Raw genomic sequence first — 21,038 nt, 5'->3', positions numbered from 1 at the left:
TGTTATTTTCTCATTTATCAAACTGGCATGTGTAGAGAGAGAGAGTGTGTGTGTGTGTGCAGTTATCTGCCCGTTGCTCTTTACTGAACTCCCTCTGTTCTCCAGGGCACTCAGAGCTTAAATCCACACAACGATTACTGCCAGCACTTTGTGGATACAGGACACAGACCCCAGAACTTCATCAGAGATGTTGGTATGTCATAGTCAGTGACTGTGTGAAGAGAACTCATTTGATAGCACTTCTTTTTCTTCCCTTTTTTAAATTCCTTACAGTTACTGGGAAGTACAGTAATATACATATATTTCATAGTTATGTCTCTCCCTGTGAATACATAACAATATAGACATATCTGTGAATGAGTTTTATTTTTAATCTGTTAGGAGGTGATTATTGCCTAGGCTGCTCTTACCTTTGGTTTTTACTTGAAAGTATTTAACAGGGAGATTTTTTTCAAAACCAAACTCTTTGGATTCCAGGAAGTAGATGAATTTAATGAGCAGATCTTGAACCCTTTGCAAGTTTGAGTAACAGACTTGCTGTATTGCCTCTTAAGAATGTGTACAGTATGTAAAGTGTGGAAGTTTACGTATGTTGAAGTCAGTAAGCAATATGGATAATGTTTAGCAGCTAAATTTTGTAACTGCTGACAGCTCGTTAGAAGGCCTAAGTTTAGAAGATGTTATTTTCTAAGTTTACATGTATCTAGCCATCACTGAATTTGTTACTGAAATGATGCTTTATTAGGCCTTGATTTAATCTTTTTGAAACTAAGGTGCAGTTTGGTCCCATTTCCCAAAGTAGGTGCATAGTAGTTATTTGGATTTTAAAATAAGCAGGACACCTCCCTCTGCAGTTTTATGCAACAGTATTTTACCAAGTTTAAGCTTGTCAGGGCAAGTGGGTTGTGTTTATAGGTGGCAGCCCAAAGAGGTTTCGTTTGCCTGTGGAGGCACTTAGTTCGCTGCTTCTCTGTATTTTGTGAATGCTTTTGTGAAACACATCTGGATGGTTTTTATGAAAAATGGGCTGTTTTGACTCAATTATATCTTTATGTGAAAAGCCCCTGGGCTTCATGGTGAAGTACTTGAGGCAGTTCTGCACTGTTCCTTTGAAATGAGTCCAAAGAAATTGCAGCCAATTTTATTTACCATGACTTGTCTGCTGCCTAAAGAATTGGGAAGGGACAGGACAAAGGGTTATGCAAGTGTTGGTGTGGAAGTGAACATGTCAGCAGCAGTTAATTCAGACCCATTATTGGAGCTGAGGTATGTCAGGGTCAGTATTGGTTAGCACACATTTTCTACTGATGATCAAAACTCTGCTTGGGTGCTATTTCACAATTGGACATGGCCTTAAAAGAAAGCTGTAAAGAAGCAGTGGTTCTGGAACACGTATTTGTTTCTTTTTGATACTGCTGTTGGAAGAGAGGGAGAGACCTGTGGATTTGGGTTTGGTTTGGTTGGTGTTTTGATGGAAAGTTCTTTTCTATTTGTTGCTGAGCTGCTGATAACTGCCTTCTGTTTCTCCTGGGCAGGAGTATTTGACTTGCACTGGCTGGAAGCAGCACAATGAAAATCAGGAGAACATGGTGCTTTTAAGCTACTATGTGTTTAAGAAAAAGAATGAAAGTAGCTTTTGGGTGTTTAATGCACAAGTAGTAAGAGGTAATAAAAGTTAGGTACTAAGAACTTCACTTTTATCAGTGCAGTCCTGGAGCTGGGAGTTCAGAATTTGGAACTAAAATAAAGGAGAGGGATGAAGGGTTGTAGGGTTTGTGGTTTTGGGTGGGTTGTTCCCCCCAATGACTAGTAGCATTTAAAGTTGTACATTTAAATGAACATGAAGCTTTGTAAATAACTCTTACTAAAGTTGAACTGATACTGCCTGGGAGGCAAGAATGGTGCCTTGTTGGTCTGTAAATGCTGAACCTACTGCCAGCAATAACAAAAACATAATCTCTCTACTTTTTTCGAAGGGAGAACTTAATATACTGAAAGGTATTTTTTCATCTTAAAAACATGTGCTGCAAGAGACCTTATTAGGGTTCTCTCTTTTGCAGTCTGTACATAGGAAAGGCTGGAAAATTGACATCATCAAACTAAGAGTAGGAACATGTGTTCAACTGACACCAGAGCACCAAAGCTCAATATAAGGGTTGCCTCAGGGAACCAGCCACACCACAATCTTCAAATATTAAGTGAGAGTATTCTGTAAATTAATGGTAATTAGATCTTAATAGAAACTTACAGATATGGATAGCAAAATAACTTTCTCTCATCATCCTGGGACTTCTAGTGTAAATGAGAGGTTGTTTCCTTCTGGTAACAGGAGCTGTAAGTTCCTGCTCTCTCTAGTGCTCTAGAAAAGATCAGAGCATAGACACTGCATTAGGAACAGCTGTAATTAGCTGGGTGAGGACAGGAGGCTTTTGTCAAGTACTGAACAAAAAACTGCTTTGAAGGGTTTGGTTTATTCTAACAAAAATTAAAATGAGGCTAAGTATTAACTTATGGACCTATTCGGAATACTGGACAATGCTTAATTGATACAGATATACTCTGTTAAGTAGTTGTTAACTTCATGTTTTCTTCTTCTTAGGCTTAGCAGATAGGTTTGAAGAATATCCAAAACTTAGAGAGCTCATCAGATTGAAGGATGAGCTGATATCTAAATCTAACACTCCTCCCATGTAAGTGTTCTTGTGGAAAATGCCTTTCTTCTCCAGACCTGTTTGAAGTTAGCTGTCTGCTTTGCAAATCTCTATCTTCAGCACCTGCTTAGAATTTACATTTTCTTTTTCTGTTTATACAAATTAATCAGTTGAAGCATAGAAGAACAAGATTAGTTTGTTTCTGTTATTTTAATCTAGATGTTTAATAGTATGTAAACTAGTTTTTCTTTCCAGTGCGTGATTGTTTATAGTATCTAAAGCTTTGATTTGACCAAACTGTCAATTGATTGCCCTGCAGGCTTTAATCTGGAATTTTAAAGAATGGGTTGTGATTGTGAATCTCATGTTGTCACGCTGTTTACAATGACAAGAAAAGCTTTACAAAATTGGCCTCTTAAGATAACCTTCGTTGTTCTTGTACCAGCTGGTTTTTGTATAGTTTTCAGCCATTACCTTAGTACCCATTGATTAGATGTTACTGTGCAGCTGAAGACAAAAATGTTTAGGCTGACTGGAAGTCATTTGTCCTGTTGACTTGGAATTACCTCAGAGTTTTTGGTGGATGTCAGACACAGCGTAAGTGTGCAACATGTTACTGCCAGGAATTCAGGCCTGCCTGAATGCCAGCCTAATGCCTGTAATATACAGCAGTCCTAATCTGTACCGAGGAAAAACAGCCTTATGGAGTGACAGTCACACACAGCCTCTTGAAAGAGTTGTCTGAACAACTGAGGTGCCAATGGCAGGACTCAACTTGTTCTTTAGGTTCGGTGTGTTTTTGGCATTCTTTAGCCTTAAAGCACTGAAGGGGGGAAACAGTAATGCAGTGCTGCCTTCTGAAAACACCAAGTACACAGGCAGAATCATAATCTCTTCCAGACACTTTCTGGGAAGGGGGAGGTGGTGATCTGCTGATCAGCTTTCTTAAGGTTAGAGGTTTTTAGGGGAGGGCAGTGTCATTTTTTTGATAGTAAAACAGCAGTGAGTGATGGGCAGGTGTGGAGGAGAGTTGTAAGAGTGTGTTTGTGTATTTAATAAAATCAATGTGTGTTACCTGAAAAGTGTGTCTAGCCTTCAGAACCTTTTGAACATAATATATGAAAAATGGCAGTTCTAAAAAGATGACACTTCCCAAAGTGAAGCAAACCAGAAATCTGTTAGCCAGGCTAACAGTGTTTGCTTCCTAAGTGTTGATGTTTCCTCCTAAATAGTCCACGGGAGTACAGAAACTTCAGTGAATCTGTACCAGATACTGTTATACAGTCTGTGTGGGCATCTGCTTGCTGCTTGCTAAATTAGGATCCTAAAATCTGTTTATTTAAGAGAAAGACTGCTTAAAAAATATAATGCAATAGCATCCAGCCTGGATTTAGGATCCATCCTTGAGGATGTGCTGTGAGTCTCCTCTACATTTAGAGCCTTTGAGCTGTATGAACCACACAGGAGACCCTGCTCTTAACTGGCAACACAGAAGTGCTATGTGGAGTGTAATTTTCAAAGCACTCCTGTACCTTGTCCACCCAGTCTGTCATCTTCTGTTTAAACAGGTATTTACAGGCAGACTTGGAAGCATTTGATATTAGGGAACTGAAGTCCAAATTTGATGTGATTCTCCTGGAACCACCACTGGAAGAATACTACCGGGAGACTGGCATTACTGCCAATGAAAAATGCTGGACCTGGGATGATGTAAGTACTTTTCTTGCTGTGGAAAAGACTTCATACATGCATTTAAGCAAATAGGGAAGTTCACTCCCTCACCGACGTCCTCCTTTCTCCAGGTATTGTCTGGGTAGGAAATTGTAACAGTCAAACCAACTGTAAACTTTAGAAGCCTAACAAAATAGAACTTGTGAACAAAAGCTCAGCTGTGGAAGTTTTTCTCTTGTATTTATATATTCCCTGACTGTTAATCAATTCAGTGGTGTATTGATAGTTCATTCTGTATCGTTCCCTTTTCCATGAGGTCAGCTCTGGAAAAACAGTCAGTCAAACTGAAAGCTCATGAGAACAAAATCAAATTCAAGCTACCTTTAAGGAGTGAGTTTGAAAACCAAGGCATTCATGCCTGTGGTGTGAAGAGAGACCAGGTAACTATGTGAAGGAGTAGGTGTCTGTGTTAGCCAGGCTCTTAACATCAGGCACAAATGGTGCTTGGTGGTGTTGCCCAGGGAAAAAACATTCTACCCTAACAGAAAAACTGGAAGTGTTGGAGTCATAGTTTGGCTTCTGCTGCATTACTTTTGTTCACAGTGGCACTGAATGAAGCTTGATTTGATGTGTTCGCAAGTTATAGATGAATCCTTTCAAGTTGTAATGACTAACAGATGCTTTGCATCTCAAGTTACTTCATCTTGAATGTTACTGATTTGTCAAAGTTGAACCACTGTCCTTGAAAATTCTTGCTGCTTTTTTACCTGAAAGGGAAAATGGAGAGAATGTCTATCCCGTATAGTGATAGGAATTAAACTGGGATTCTTACAAAGTGTCTTCACAACCTTCATAGAAGTAATTCCAGGGATGAAAAGAAACAGGGTACTGTCACTTCTGCATCAAATATTTGTGTCACAGTTTAACCCATGACTACCCCAGCCAAAAGCAGCACAATTGTATACATGTATACATGGGTATTGGCAAGGTAAGTTTTACAAGATACTTTCTGGAAAACAAATTTCAAAGTTTGGCTGTGAGTGTATACAGGCTAACATCTCCAAAACACTGCTTCCTGATGCTCTCTGTGACAATGCTTCAAGACTCAGTATTCTTCCTGATACAATTGGTGATTTGTGTATAAATTAAGAAACACCTTTATTGCTTTTATTATTATTAGATCATGAAGTTGGAAATTGAAGAAATTGCAGCCCCAAGGTCATTTGTGTTTCTGTGGTGCGGTTCAGGCGAGGGTCTGGATCTGGGCCGAGTGGTAAGATGATGATTTAATTCAATTTATGAGGGACAGGCTTAAGAGTTTATTTTTATCGTTGACTTTTTCCTGTATAGAATTCTCAACGGTAACTACTGAGGGATGTTTTGTTACTGTGGTAGAGGATATGTAATTTTAAGTGGCATTAACTGTTTAGGTACTGTTATTTTCCAGATGAGTCATTGACCATGTGAGGAAACAATTCCATAGGGTCTAGAAAGCTGTTCAGCTGTCTTGGTTTTCATAGGAGCAAGTTACCTTTGCCTTTTTCGCAGAATTCTCAATAGTTTTCTGCCAGAAATATTAATTCCAGAAGAAGGGTGCTACTGTGTGTCTTAAATTGAGATAAAATTTCAGGAAAAGCATGAAATAGTAGCAAAGACTTTTGGGTATTTATTTTCCCACTTAGAGAATTTTACATTGATGTGAGAAACTAGCAGAGTTCAGGAATTAGTGGAGACAGGACTAAGGCAGCTGGTCTTTGTGTTGTTCTGACTGATTTTTGATTACATTTAAGTGCCACTACCTAAAATTGAGTGCAGACTTCCATAGGGGATCTGAATATTTTTTTAGATTAAAAAAAAAAAAATTATATGTAGATAAGTCGATGTGCACATAAGCCTCTAATTTTAATTTTTAGGGGCAGCGTGACAAACATGTCATACCAGTAAACACTGTCATTCATCTGAGACAGATTTGCAGATCAGATTTCAGAAAAGTCAAGTACCTATATGAATGTTCCATTTGAGGTATTTAAGTTTTTGGTGTAATGTGAACTACTTTTTTTTTTTTTATGATGTGTTTAGTGTCTACGCAAATGGGGTTACAGAAGATGTGAGGACATCTGCTGGATTAAAACAAATAAGAACAATCCTGGAAAGACCAAGACTCTAGACCCTAAGGCTGTTTTCCAGAGAACCAAGGTAAGGGGTTGGCTCCATTGCTCCTCTGTTCCCATCCTGTCTCTCTGCTGATGAAACAGCTGGTGCCCCACAGTAGTTGGTGACAGGCTTTGGGGACAGCAGGCACGAGGACTTCACAGTTCTGTTTCAAGGAACTAAACTTAGCAATAGAATTTGACTAAATTTAATGTCAAAAGAAGGTTATAAATTAAATCTGTAGGTTATAAATGGATCTAATACTGAAAAATAACTATAGCAGGCTGGCTGTTGGTTGTAAATGCACACGTGCAGGTATGCCCAGAGTTAGCAGCAGAGAGAGGACTGTGAGAGACCAGAGCTCAGCCAGGATCTCCTGACTCCTTAAAGGTGACTGTAAGGGTGAACGTATTGGCTTGGTTTAACAAACCCTTTTTTAGGGATGCATTGTGAAGGAAATGTAGAGAAAAAAAGTGTTCTGATTTAAAAGGCTCAAATGTAAGTTATTCAAAACTTAGAGAAATGTAGATGGGATTAATAAATAATTGGTTTGGGTATATGTGGGTGTAACTGGCAGTTTAACTGCAAAGAGCGTTGGCTGGCAATTTAATAATTACAAGTGTCATTTAACCTCAGGACTCATTCCTCATTCATTAATCATTCCTTAGCATTAAACATCCTCAGCCCTGTCTCAGATTTGCCATTTTTAGGAGTATAAACTTCCCTTTAAGATATCTGGAATCTTTCATTGACTTGCATTTACATTAGTCTGAAGTTTGTTTGAATGTGTTGTATCAGTTATAAATATTTATAAGTATAAATATTGTGTGTTTATTGCATATGGTATTGCAAATCTGTGCAGCTCGCTCATGAGGGAGAGGTTAAAGCTAACACAGGAGGATTTGAGGGGGGAACTTTGTTTAACCAAGAGGAAGAGTTTCTGGTATTGGGGAATTTCTCTGTTTATGGGGCAAGGGTTGGCCTGAGGTCAGTGTGTGTAATAAACACTGGAAATGGAGCGAGTTTGTTCTGACTAAATAAATAGGCTGCTAGGCCAGATGTATTTACCAGTGGTTGCAGCAGCAAATGCTGTTCCATTCTGGTTAGTTGAGGCATCTCTAGATGGGTGCTTTTTGCTGGGCCGCCTGTTAGAGAATCTGAGATATGAGTGAATGACATGTGGTACAGAAGTAAATATTCCAGGTAGTTCTGCTCAGGGCCTGATGGGTAATTTGTTTAACAGTATTCTGCCTTTTTAGTTAAATTTGAGGTCCAGCACCCCTGTTTGCTTGAGTGCAGTTGACCAACTGCATAGATTTGATAGATCAGCTGTTGTGACTTTCATATTCACTTGTCAACTCTGAAAACACTTCCTAAAATCTGGGAATGATTACGTGCTCATCTGCAACTTTTTCTTGAGCCATCTGGCGGCGCTTAGTGAGTCAGTGTGTTTGATCCTGGGGAACATCGCTCATCCAAGCTTGATGTTCTCAGAAACAGAGCTCTGAAATGAGTATGTAGGAGCCTCTTTTCATCCTCTAACAATTGTGGTGATTCCTCATTCATGGACGCCACATACCAGTCACTTAAATTGATCTGCAGTGTTTCAGAGGAAGGAGGCAATGGATGTTACAGCTCAAGAACATTCTTAATGCTGATGAATTGACAGTTTGATGGTGGCTGTATTTTTTACATGCAGTAATATCTTCTAGAAAGGAATCTGAGGGTGACAGCTACTCTTATAAGAGGTACAATATGAAAAAGTACATTATTTGCACTGTCTGTTTTATGACTGAGAGCTTTGAAAACTGTGCTCGGAGGCTGCCACAGCAGTACGTGTGGCATGTGACAGTGCTGTGTGTGTCACAGGAGCACTGCCTCATGGGCATCAAGGGCACCGTGCGCCGCAGCACAGACGGGGACTTCATCCACGCCAACGTTGACATCGACCTCATCATCACTGAGGAGCCTGAAATCGGCAACATAGAAAAACCTGTGGAGATTTTTCACATTATTGAGCATTTCTGCCTTGGGCGACGGCGGCTTCACCTGTTTGGAAGGGACAGTACAATCCGACCAGGTAACTGCTACCTTGGGTTTGATCAAATAATAGTTCCATTTTAATGTGCTTCAGTAACCTCCTTCCATTGTCCCAGGCCACTTGGTGGGTTCTGCCAGGAGCTGAGGCAATACTGGTTAATCCTACTCCATCCTCCTTCTGCCAGGACTCTGTATAAAAATACAAACTGTATTTTTGCATGTAACTGCATCACTTGTCTGTTCTCCCAACACTGGGATGTGGCAAAGTGATTTCTGCTCTAGTTAATGTTCTGCCCCTCGTGGTCAAAAAGCAGAAAGCTTTGCTAGAACTAAAGATCACACACATCTATTTTCTTGGCAAGAACATCTGTCTTGGGGTGAATCCTCAGCATGTGTTGCAGGAGTATCACAGAGAACCCTTCTAAACGACACTACAGTTCAGTTACAATGTTTTATCATCTTTGGGAGCAAGATCATAGAAAAGGCTTTTTGTTTTAGAAATGCTTGTTTTTACTTTCTCAAACAGTAAGACCTTTATGCTTTTGTTCTCCATGTTATCCCTAACTGCAGATAAATGCTGCAGTTACTCAGTTTTCTCCTGGAGTACTGAAAGGTGTAATCTCTGTCTTTTCAGTTTCTGAATATTTCCTTTCCAATAAAATTTTTTCTAGACTCAGTAGTGAAATAATCTCCACACTAACTCTAAAAATTGAAATGTCTTTATCATGTGTAAGACAGAGTAGCAGAATTCCCTGCTTGTAAAATTCATGTCAGCGTCCTAAAGAGGTTTCCAGACCTGTGTCAGAGGTCAGACAGTAGATCTCAAGGAGATATATTGTTGGTGTATGTGAAGATCCATCAGCCACAAAACTAGTTTTTGAAGAAATAGGAATGAGCTTGTTTTAATGTTTGCCTGTCTTGATTAACTTGGTAAAGCTGAAGTGCCCACTGAATGTTTTTGTATAAACAGGCTAATTTAACTCTCTAAGCTCTATTTTCATACCAGGTGGGCTTCAGCAGAGTTGTTATTTTATTGGGTTTTCACAGATGTGCTTCCAGCAGGCTGTGCTCTTGGCTGCACTGTCACAATTGGTTTCTGGAGACAGAGTTACCTAATTTGAGTTTAAATGCCTTTTAAAAAGGGGAGAAGGATGATGTTGTTTTAAAGTAGATGAATTTACTGATCAGGTTTAGTCTGGTACCAGGGGGCTGGATCTGGCTTCCCCAGAGGCGACCTTTTCATTCCATTCAGTATAGGTGACATGTAGGCAAGCGTCTCTCCCTGTCACTTGAGTGTCCCTTGAGTGGAAAAAAGGCCAACAGTGGCCTGGAAGCGTGAAGTTTGTTGCTGCTTTTGTTGACTCTGGTTTTGTTCCCCAGGTTGGCTGACGGTTGGTCCCACCCTCACCAACAGCAACTTCAACGCAGAGACATATTCCTCGTACTTCACGGCTCCCAACTCCCACCTGACGGGCTGCACCGAGGAGATCGAGCGGCTGCGGCCCAAGTCGCCGCCGCCCAAGTCCAAGTCTGACCGTGGCGGGGGTGCTCCCAGGGGAGGAGGCCGAGGAGGGACTGCGGCCGGCAGGGGAGAGAGGGGCAGAGAGAGGAACAGAACGAACTTCCGTGGTGAACGGGGTGGCTTCCGAGGGGGCCGAGGAGGGACCCACCGAGGGGGCTTCCCCACCCGCTGAGGAGGTAACAGCTTCTTACCTCATCCCACGCCTTGTCTCTGAATCTCCTTCTAAAGCCTTTTTTTTTCCTGAAATTAATTCCTCTGGGGACTCCAGCCAGATGACTTGTGAAATTGGTTTTGGTGAGGCTGTTTCAGTCTTCCATGCCCGGGCTGGCATGGCCCCACCTTGCCTGGCAGCACGGAATTCACAGCAGGGAGCACCATCTCTTCACACACCACGGGAAGGAGGGAAGGGAAGGTACTTGCTCTGCTCTTAGGAAAACTGGGGGGGTGGGGGTGGTATGATTTTTTTTTCAGCTGTCATTTTCTCCAAAACAAGGTTTGGGCTTGGACTGACCTGGATTAATATGGTGGAATGGGCATGAAATGCAGTTCTGAATTGCAGACTTACTGTCTTATAGAAGAAAAAAAATGCTGTGTCTATATTGACACCTATTTTAACTCCTCTGAAACCAAGGAGCAAATGGAATAAATAGAATTCTATTTTTTCTTATTTGGTTTTAACTTCCCAAATTATTCCTGGGAATAGGGAACAAGTTAATTTTTAATTTGTGGTGTATGTGCACTCACTTTCCATTAGGGAGAGTGGTAATTCTGTGCAGTCATGTGTTGTGCTTCATGGAAAGCACCAAGCTGTGCACTTATGTGCAGTCCAGAACTTCTGCATAGTCCGGATTGCTCCTGTAGCAGGGATTTTCACCCACTGTGTGTTTGTAACACTTTGTTCTTTGGAAGATAAAAGCCCAGTGTCACTGCAGAGCAATCAGTGACCTCCTTGGAGAGCAGGTTGGAAAGGTGTGTGTGCAGTTCCTGAAGCTTGTCACCTGGGAACAGGGTACGGTAACGGAACCAAGTGCTTGGCTTTGCCTGCGGGAGTTGCACGCGTTTGGAAATATTGGCTGTTGCAGATGAGCTCCAGTGCAGTGTGGACAGACAGCGACTCACTTTGGTATGTGCAGTGTCTGTTTTTAGCAGAACCACAGCTCTGAGCTTCTTGCTCAGTACTTGGCAGGCTGAACAAATTTGGCTGTTGATGTATCAAGGTCGTAGCTGTGGATCTTTGATTTTAAATAGCTGTCCTGTAAAGTAGCAAATTATTAAACATGTTTATCAAAGTTAACGTTGAATTATTTTTCTTCGTATTTTATGGATTTGTTCTCCTTGAGGTTTTGGAATTGCCAAGTGGTTTCCTCTGTGCTGCTGTTGAACAGAACTGTTCTTTTGGTGTAAGGAATATTGGCACAGGTGCTTTTGAGAGGCTGGAAAGTGCTTGGCAGGGGATTGCCATAGTGCTGGTGGAACTTGCTGTTGTTTACCAGTTGGTTCTTCCTGTGTCATTTGCACATCTGGAGAGCACTGGATTTGCAGAGGGGGTGTTTTAAGGGTGGTGCTCATTTGGCCATCAGTGAAGTCAGCCATGGACTACGTGAACAGCATCTGACAGAAGGTAAATGCCACAGTAAGGAAACTTTTGCTTTAGTCATGTTATTCAAAAAGTAAATACTGGAGACAACCTTAGGACCACTGCTTTTGTGTCAGGAACAAACTTGGGTTTTTTTATGAGTAGAAAATGTTAATTTCCTTGTCCCCCTTTTAAGCACAAGCCCATTGCTGATAGTTCAGTGCTGGTTTTAATTGAGTTGAATGGACAGAGGAACTCCACCTTTGTACCCATCCTCCATGAAGAACAGTTACCTGCTCGGCATTATCGGAAGGTGGTGTTCCAGCAGTGACGGACTGATGGCCTGCAAAGGTGAGACAGCAGCACACTCAAAGCTTGGTGCCATGTCCTTGTGGTGGTGGAGATGATACTTAGACACTATTACACACACCCCATTATAGAGGGTAAAAACATCTGGTCATTTCCTTAATCCCTCTGATTTGAACCGTATCTAAAGTGATATCTAGAAATGAAAGGCTTTTAATTGCATTACTGTGTCAGTTAATTTCTCAGTTGTAACACTTACAGGAGGAGGACAAGGCTCAGAATCAGTGAGCTGATGAATATTTCATTTACCCCAAGTAAATGAAGACCTAATTTGAGCATGCTTTCCTTGAAGAGCCTAACAAGTTTCTTCTTTTCCAGTGCTATTAAATGCATAATGCCTTCAGTCTGAGTTGGGATGCCTGTCTAGATCTTGCCATGTCTTTCCATTCTGGAAGAGGCTTAGAGTACTCAGACTATCTTTACACCCTCTATAAATTAAGTGAGGAATTTGACAGTTGCACTGAAAAGATACTCAGGATGTCTCAGCACTTACCTTCAGAGGGAATTCAAGACTCACCTGTAGATCACTGTGTGTAAATCAGCCATCAGCTGGAGGTGGTTGGAATGATGGATGTGCTGTGTAGGTTGGCAGTCAATGCTCTTGGGGGTTTGAGGTCTTCCCCAGCACAAGCTTATTGTGCATGTGTTCATAGGTACTGAATGCTTTGCTCAGGGGACTGGAATTTAGACTGCAAACTAAACAGCAGTTTTGGTCTGATAATGGAAGTTAAGTGGCATTAAGTCATCTAATTAATTTTAGACTACTCAGCTGTTTTTCTGTGCCCTGCCAAGGATTTTAATGTCCAGAATGCACTCTAGAAATAAAGGAAATATGAACATTTCAAATCTATTACATTGAAAACATCTGTGAGTATTGTTTCTTTTTATAAAGATATATTGAGTAACTGAAAGTGATCAAGAACCCACCTGTATATAGCAGAAAAGATGTTTTCTCATTTGAAAATTGGTGGCAGCTTTATTGCTTTAGTAGAAATGCCAATTGTGTAATGGGCTGAAGGTCAACTGAACATGGAGGAGGGCTGCATTAATCCTTCCCATAATAGGGTCATTCCCATGGGCTCAAAATAATGCAATAGGGTAAATTTACAGTAAAACAGGAAGTTATTTTTTGTGTAATTCTTACAGCATACTAATTGTTGGATGCATGGCCATAAAAAACTTGGAGAAATTGGTATATGAAATAACAAACACACACGTGATTGTATTTAATAACTGCTTATTTCTTTACACAAACAGTTGCTGGTGTCATTTTACAAATGGAATGGCAACAAATACTTTTTACAGGGTAATGACTACAGCTAAAAAGTGCTTGTCTTGGCAGCTGAATTCAGGCTGAGGATCCTTTTGTAATACAGCCAATTATTTTAAGAGCTCTCGGTCAATGACAAGTACAAGACTGTACAGATAAGCTGTTGAACCAAAAAGTTACATATTTTGACTGCGTATCTTGGATATTAAGTAATTAATACTAAGTAGCAACACTAACATGTTTAAAAGGCACTTTTTTCTTTACTGAGGCTTAGCTTTACCTTTGAGTCTTTTTTGGCTTTCTTTGAAACACTAATCTTTTTAATAATAGCTTTTCAAGTTTGGAAATGTTCAAACCTCCCCCACAGAGGCATTGGTCCTACAGAGACAGACACACTGATGAAGTATCTGAGGTAAGCAGGTGTTCCAGAGGCTCTGGCTTTCTAAAGTCTACCTTCATTATTGGTATTAGCAGAGGCTTGTTTTTCAAAGCACTGACCACTGAATAAATCAGTCATGTGAGAGGAGATCACTGCAACAGAACTGGTATTAAACAAGAGGCTTTATAGCACCACAAATAACCTTTGGTTAATGTGTCAACTGCCTCACAGTTGACCTGCCACTGAAATTTTGAGGAGCAGATTTTTCTGAGTTGTATTGGGAATATTCCAGTTAACAAATGTACTAAATACAACCCAACCTGTGCAATTTTAAAAAGCTAACTGCTGCCCCTAAGAGGAGAGAATAGTAGTGTGGCATTATCTGCCAAACATGGCAAAAGGATTGTTGGATTACTGTTTTTCTGTGGTCCCCATTGTTGTTGCACTTACTCAAGTCCAGTTACAAAACTGAGGCATTTCTGTGTCCTGGATAACCCCGGCTGTAGAAGGGTCCCTAGAGCTCTCTGTTTCTGTAGAAAGTAACACTTGTCCCTTCCAGGAAAAAAAGGATTCACATTCCAGGAAGGACTCTGAAATCCTTCAAACTGAACTATGTGTTTACTGCCAATCTGATTCAACTGTACATCCTCACTTAGTATTTTTTCCTCTTCTGTATAGATTTTCTCTGCCAGCTCTTGTACAACTTGTGTCTAGCAAAAGGAATAATTAAGAATTTTCTAAATTGTGTTTTAAGAAACGCGTACCATATATGCTCTTAAGCACTGACAGTCTGAAATTTGGCAATGGATGTAGAGAAAGAGTCAGGACTCCCAGAAGATTTATACCTGAGTGCAGAACCTCCTATTCTACAGCTTAATAAGTAAGCAAAGGACTCGGGGACAGGTGGAGCCAAATAAAACTGTCCAAAGAGAGCACAGCAGAGGGTCAGCAAAGCACAGCAGAAGGCCTGGGCCTGCTGGAGCTGTGGGCCAGCCTTCAGGCACCAGGGACTGTCCGTCCCTCCTGCAAAGGGAAAAAGGAACTGAGAAATGTTAAGTGTTGCCTTAACTGAGCAGCTGACTGATCTCCTTGTGAATGCAGACGAGGAAATCCACATAAGAAGCTCCTCCATAAATACTCTTGTCTTCTACTAGGAACTGTCGGAAAAGCATCTCTGGCTGTTCCCGTTGCTTCACTATAATCAGCTGAAAAGAGAGGGAGATGTTAGAATACAGTCATACTAGATGGCAGTAGTTTTTCTGTGTCTATTAGTGGAGGCTCTTGAGGTAGGAAAAACCCTCCAAACAAATAAACCTTCACATTTTAGTAGCTGTATTTATGAACATAGGAGAAATTAATGTGAATTAAGCATTGCAGAATAAAATAGTTACCTTTTAGACTTGACTACCTTTGAGTCAGTTTTGATTAGGAATTAAGCACGCTTGAGATGCCTGTGCCTACAAATCATGCTGGAACTCATCAATGTGCAGGAAAACTTCTGATATGTAAAAAACCTTTTATAGCTACTGGTAAGGTTTGACAAAACCTTCAGTATTCTTCTGAACAGGTATGAGGCAGAAACAAGTTACCTTCATAGTGTGGGGCTTTTGGCTCTGGATTTGCTCCAGGATATGCTTCAGTTTCTTAGAGATTGGATTGTCCAGGTCAGGCAGGGATGTCTGTCAGAAGGGAAGCATGGCAGGTGGTTATTTTCCAGTCCCATCTCTTGCCAGTTCACACAGACAGGACTAGCTGCTGATAGTTACGGTGTAAGGAGCTGTGGATTTCATTGTAAAGTGGAAAATGCCATTCCCTTCACAGAAATGTCCCATCTTGAGGACTCACCTGCTGAAGTTATTTTTCATAGTAAAACAGTCACTGTATGAAAACTCATTGGGCAGGAGAACCTTAACTATTGCAAAGTGTTTTGTTCCAATTTTATTAGGAACAGTTATTAGGACTTTACAATAGTCAAAGTTTAAGATTTAAAAGAAGCTGTGAAAGCTTCTGTCCTGGAAGTGTTCAGAGTGTAAAAGCTTACAGTTTTATGTAAGTTAAAACACTCCTGGTGTCTTAACACCTTCTGCTGGACACCTGTTTCTGATGAAAGACTCCAATTAGCATCTGGTCCTGCTAAATCCTGTATCCTTAGTGTGCATGTACTCACGGTATCGGTGCTGATGTGTGCAAAGGATGGCACGTTGAAGAGCCCTTGGATGAGCTCTGGGGACACGCTGGCTCCCAGCCACAGGAACATGGTCAGCCCGTTGGCCAGCAGGAAGGCCCCTCCCTCTGACAGACGCTCCTCGGAGCAGCGCACGGCAGCCGGGACAGCGTCACTCTTCAGATCCAGGCTGTGCTGGGGGGGAAGAGACACATGGGTTGGAGAAGCAGTGACAGAGCTCTAAGTAGGTAGAATGGCTGAAGGGTTTAGAACATCGGGGTGGTTCCTTTCCAGGTAAGGGCTGAATGTGGATGATTTGGGGTTTTTAGGGCTGTTTGTTAGTGCTTTGGAGGTTTTTGCTGTGTCTGAATTGGAGGGATTTGGGGTTTGGGACTGAATGTGTTGTGGAGGTTGGGATGGGGATGGGCAGGAGGGGGAGACCCCTGGGTATGGGCTTCACCCCTTGTTTTGGCCCTGTGAGGGGGTCTCTCCTTCCTGGGGAGGAGGGACTGACCAGATGGACAGACAGACACGCAGACATATGGACAGACAGACAATGACAGGCAGACGGATGGACAGATGGACACACAGACAGACAGAGGAATAACATGCATGGACAGACAGATGGACACAGACAGGAAAACAGATGGACAGACAGACGGACAAGCAGACAGCTGAACAGGCAAGCGGACAGACACACAGACATAGAGACAGAAAGAGATGGATGGAAGGACAGATGGAGGGACAGACAGATGGACACAGAGATGGACAGACAGACACAGACACACGGACAAACGGACACACAGACAAATGGACAGAATGACAGAGGGAAGACAGACAGAAGGAAGAGAAAGAGATAAAAAAGGGAAGGGAAAGGAAAGGAAGGAGGGAAAGGAAGCAAAAGTAAGCGATCTTGCTTGCTTCAGACTCACAATGGGCAGCAGGCGGGGGTAGAAGAAGAGCTGGGTGTCAGCCACCCCCATGGCCATGACCAGCTGGCGATGGAAGGCTCTCTCATCCGTTGGGATTTCGGCTCTGCCCACCAGCACGCAGCTCTTCAACAGGCAGTTCATGTACACGGGCAGCACCTTCATTGTGTCTGGCAAGATCAGCTGAGAAAACAGGATTGTGCCATATAAATTGTACTCATCGTCTTAGCTGTGCTCAGCTCCCTGTAAACCCTGCCTATTTTTCAGCCCTAAATTAAAGGAATTCTCTGAAAAATTAAGGAGGGAAATAAAGGTCCACAATAAGTGGTTCTGGTTTTGTTTCTGGCACATTCGGGCCTCACTAACAATGAACAATTCATTGCCCACGCTTGTGATTCTGAGTCTTCCGTGAAGTTAAATCACCAGGACATGAGTGAATAATTTAAAAGGAAACAAATCAGTCAGTCTTGTCCAAAATCAGAATATTACAAACCTCTTCAACAACAATTAAAAATGAAGACTTTGTGAGTCAGTGTGTAATTGCACCCAAGCTGGCTGAGCCCCTTTGTGTGAATACGGGGATCAGTGTCCTAAATGGCATTGCCTTTTGTTCCAGAACAACAGCTTCCAGGAGCTCTAAGTGCAAACATTAATCCCTCCTGTCATTAATTATATTTGAAAGAAAAGCACAGATCTGCCCTAAGATGTTCCTTTCTGTCAGCACTTACGGTGTAGGGATGGGGGTTCACCTGAGGCAAAGCCTGGCTGGGGAGGACAGTGTGGGTTTTACCTGGCTGACAGTGGCAGGGCTGGCACAGTTCTTCTTGTAGCAGGCCAGCATGTGAGCGGTCTGGTTCACCAGGATGTCCCTCACCGTCTTCAGGGGCTGGCTCAGAATGGCTTTAAAAGCTACAAACCCAGAATAGAAGAGTTTGGTACGTGGAGATGGACACAGCCTCTCAAAGTATCTATTATAGCTTCTGATTTCACTGACCTGAGGGCTGGCTGGTTTTTAATCCCTCCTATAGACAACCAAACCCCCAACACTACAGTAGGATGTCCATTGGCACTACTGTGCCTGCATAGTTCTGTGCATTACCTACACACCAGCATTACTTCTGTGGCAGTTTGTCCAAAATAGGAAATTATTTGTCTTTTCAAATCTCAAATTTCAAGAGTTGCTCGGGCTTGGAGCAGCAAGGTACAAAACATGGTTTCCCAGTAGGTAATCACTTCAGCCCCCTTTCCTTCCCCTTCCTCCACCCAAAGTGAAAAAGGAAACCAAACTGGTCTGTGGTAACTTTACCTGACTTGGCAAAGAAGTTGATGAGTGCATCAGTCTCACAAGTCCTGTAGACATCAGCCAGCTGGGCGCTGCAGTTCAAGCCTATGTTGTGGATGCGGATGCGCCTCTGCCCACTCACCGTGGTGTAAAGGAGAGCACACTGCAACACACACCAACCGTCACCATTTGCTTTTTATTGCAAAACAAAAAGCTGCTGGAGGCAAGAGCCACCCTCTTGGTGCATCAAAGACATAAAATGCTTTCTGGAGCCAGCACAGCCTGGCAGTATTGCTGGCAGCTACACACCTGTAGTTCTTTTGGAAGTAGATTAAAAGTTATAAAAGTTACTCATCTTAAAATTATAATAAGTCCTACAGTAGCATTGGAAGCGATGTTTAGCAATAGCAAACTGCTCTTGAACAGAAAGATCACGAGTGCCACAGCAATAAAAAGGAGCATATAAGTAGCAATGAATCTTAATACTCCAAATAAACTTATTTATAATAATATGAAAAAAAAATTAATAGCTGATAAGGTCTCAGTGAGTATTTAGAGAGCATTTTGGTATCCCTAAATAGAACATGTAGCACAGAGGTAGGGGAACACACCTTTTATTAGTGGTGGTATGGCAAATTGTGCCTTGCTCCCACCAGTCCTACACCATCACTTCATTTCTGCTATGGCTGCAGAAGTTCTTGCTCACCATTTCATGACATTGCAACTAAACTTTTTTACCTGAATTAAGGCTCCAGTGTCTTCATTCAGTTTGTCATCATGTTTGAACTCCACTGTCACTGCCTTGTCACAGTCAACCGCTGCCATCTCTACATCTGTGGTATTGTTCATGTAAATGGCTCCCAGGAATTCCGTAGCCCTGAATCCTACAGCCATATTAAAATGAGGCATTTTACTTAAAAATGGCAAATAAAATTGACATTACATGCCGAAGCAGGAACCATTTTCTCTCAGGGCTTTGCAGCCTCAGTGGGTGCCACCAAGTGTTGCTGATGGCATTACTGACAGCTGGGTGAGAGGGAAAAGCTGTGACAGACCACCCAGACCTGCACTGCTGGTTTGGCCTGTGTGTGTGTGCGCATTTCTATAACACTGGCATTTGAGATAAGCATGAAAGAAAGAATGCTTGGAAAGCAGACACAGGAATGTCACTGGAGTGTGAAAATAAGGAACATGTCCTTATTAATAAGGACCTTAAAATAAGGTCCAGCAGCACCACCTTTTTATACAGCTTACTTACAGTCCATGATGTGTGCATAGTGATCAGAAGCCTTCCTCAGATTGGATAATCAGTTATTAAGGAGGAATAAACAGGATGTGTATGTGCGTGTGTATATATATATATGTGTATATATATACATGTAAATATATGAATATATATATATACACATATCCATGCATTTTATCAGTGTATTCAATTGCTTTTGAAGATGTACATAATGAAGTTAAAGCAGCCTGATCTTACCCATGATCTGCACTGTATTTAACATTCATGCTTATGTTCACTCCCATGAGTCCCATTACCTGTACTTGTCCGAACCCTCATGGTTGCATCAAATCCCGTCTTTTTTCCAATGTCCTTCCTGAGGTCACTTAGGAACTGGGGGCTGTCGCCATCGAGCTATGAATGCAGAGCAGAAGCAGAAGCTGCAGTTCATCAGTGACCCAGCACCCTCCCCGTGAGCCCCCCCAGCAGATCTGTTCACATTTACCAGCTCCCAAGTCCTCTGAAAGATTTCAAATGCTGCCTGTTGTTACCAGAATTACACATATACAAGTGTCCACCACTCACCACTAGGCCTGCACATCCAAAATTTCTGTTCAGCCAAACTAGCTCCCCTAACACCCACTCCTGCACTTAACTCTGCAGTCTAGGCAGGATTTTAAGATGCCAACCAGCTTATTACTGTTTTGAGATACAAACTTGAGCCTCATCTGTCATTTTTAAGTTTGAATTTTATACCCTGGAGTTGATAACCAGTTTTTCCAGATTATGTTTTTATGTTAAATGCCCAAGCACGCATTGAAATGAGATGGAAAGCAACAACTTTCCCTCCAAGTGCTACTATCTGACAGGCAGGAAACATGCACCACTTACCTGGAAATTGTTGTACTTGTACAGTGTTCCTCCAGTGTACATTGTGACAAGGCCCAGAGAGGCTACATCCACGTACTGATTGGGGAAGAGGAACAAATTCACACAGCAGCCATTGGCCACACAATCCCTGGCTAAGGCCTCATAACAATTTCCCTGGGGCTGGAAGAGCGTCTGCACAGGAATAAAAAATACAAGTGTCGTCACATTAGGTACTGACCACGACCCAAATGGCCACGTGAAGACAAAAGGATGAAGAGGAAGTTTGAAGTGAGTCATGGCTACAATCAGAACATGTTGCCCTTGCCCTTGTTTGCAGGGAACCACCTCCATACGTTCTTGGAGAACTTATCACTAAAGAGGCATCAATGATAAAAGATCAATGCCCTGTTTAAGAAAATCAGTGTAACAGCAGTCCCCTGGTAGCTCACAGTAGAAAATACCTTTTCCTTATCTGTATTGAGTAGTTTTTTGTCATCTCTGTTCTTCAGCTTCCCTGGTGCTTCCGCAGTTGGCAATGAAGAATGGAAGATGAACAATTTCCCAGCACGTTCTGCAGCCTGTTTCAAAGATGCCATATTGGTATGTTTATTATTGCAATTTTACCAAGCCTAATGTTCACACATTGGGACCTTTCAGAGAACACTGTAAATTTTCTGCGAGTTCATCAGAGATAGATAAATCATTTACAAACTCAATACTGGAGGAAATAAGTCCCGAGACAAACTGGGGCTTTTCTGTCAGTAAATAACTTATTCCAGCACACAGGTATGTTGACTGATATGTTCTTACAGTACTTTCTACAGAGGAATCAAAAATCTTTATGGGCAGAAATGGGAATATCTCTCTCAGAGATTTTCCAATTGGATACAAGCATTATGCAACAAGTATCAAAAAGGAGAAATACTAAAATCAGATAAAATT

The 21,038-nt window shown here is 41.8% G+C and overlaps 2 protein-coding genes across 4 annotated transcripts in view; one reads left to right on the top strand and one right to left on the bottom strand.

The window, feature by feature from the left end:
* The window catches only part of METTL14 (methyltransferase like 14), a 16,938-nt gene extending 6,412 nt beyond the window's left edge, over window positions 1-10,526 (top strand). Inside the window, exons 5-11 of the mRNA XM_027886983.1 lie at window positions 106-193; window positions 2,600-2,690; window positions 4,220-4,361; window positions 5,503-5,595; window positions 6,402-6,518; window positions 8,343-8,553; window positions 9,894-10,526. Coding sequence (XP_027742784.1) covers window positions 106-193; window positions 2,600-2,690; window positions 4,220-4,361; window positions 5,503-5,595; window positions 6,402-6,518; window positions 8,343-8,553; window positions 9,894-10,207 — 1,056 coding nt within the window. The 3' untranslated portion in view covers window positions 10,208-10,526. The remainder of the gene's footprint in view (window positions 1-105; window positions 194-2,599; window positions 2,691-4,219; window positions 4,362-5,502; window positions 5,596-6,401; window positions 6,519-8,342; window positions 8,554-9,893) is intronic.
* A 2,661-nt stretch (window positions 10,527-13,187) lies between these two features.
* SEC24D (SEC24 homolog D, COPII coat complex component) overlaps window positions 13,188-21,038 on the bottom strand; it is a 44,899-nt gene continuing 37,048 nt past the window's right edge. For 2 of the 3 annotated variants that reach the window (XM_027886980.1, XM_027886979.1), the window contains exons 14-23: window positions 20,558-20,674; window positions 20,118-20,288; window positions 19,544-19,640; window positions 18,740-18,885; window positions 18,026-18,164; window positions 17,510-17,628; window positions 16,723-16,902; window positions 15,794-15,985; window positions 15,216-15,305; window positions 14,691-14,831 (exon numbers count right to left, since the gene is read on the bottom strand). In XM_027886980.1, the coding sequence (XP_027742781.1) occupies window positions 14,691-14,831; window positions 15,216-15,305; window positions 15,794-15,985; window positions 16,723-16,902; window positions 17,510-17,628; window positions 18,026-18,164; window positions 18,740-18,885; window positions 19,544-19,640; window positions 20,118-20,288; window positions 20,558-20,674 (1,392 nt within the window). Of the gene's footprint in view, window positions 14,832-15,215; window positions 15,306-15,793; window positions 15,986-16,722; window positions 16,903-17,509; window positions 17,629-18,025; window positions 18,165-18,739; window positions 18,886-19,543; window positions 19,641-20,117; window positions 20,289-20,557; window positions 20,675-21,038 lie in introns of all 3 variants that reach the window. The other variant, XM_027886978.1, reaches the window with a different exon arrangement.

The sequence above is a fragment of the Empidonax traillii genome, unplaced genomic scaffold (genome assembly GCF_003031625.1).
Source record: "Empidonax traillii isolate 1590-97213 ecotype Southwest subspecies unplaced genomic scaffold, ASM303162v1 scaffold199:size790550, whole genome shotgun sequence".
Taxonomy (NCBI): domain Eukaryota; kingdom Metazoa; phylum Chordata; class Aves; order Passeriformes; family Tyrannidae; genus Empidonax; species Empidonax traillii.
Note: the sequence above shows the minus strand (reverse complement) of the source record. Positions and strands in the feature narration are given on the sequence as shown.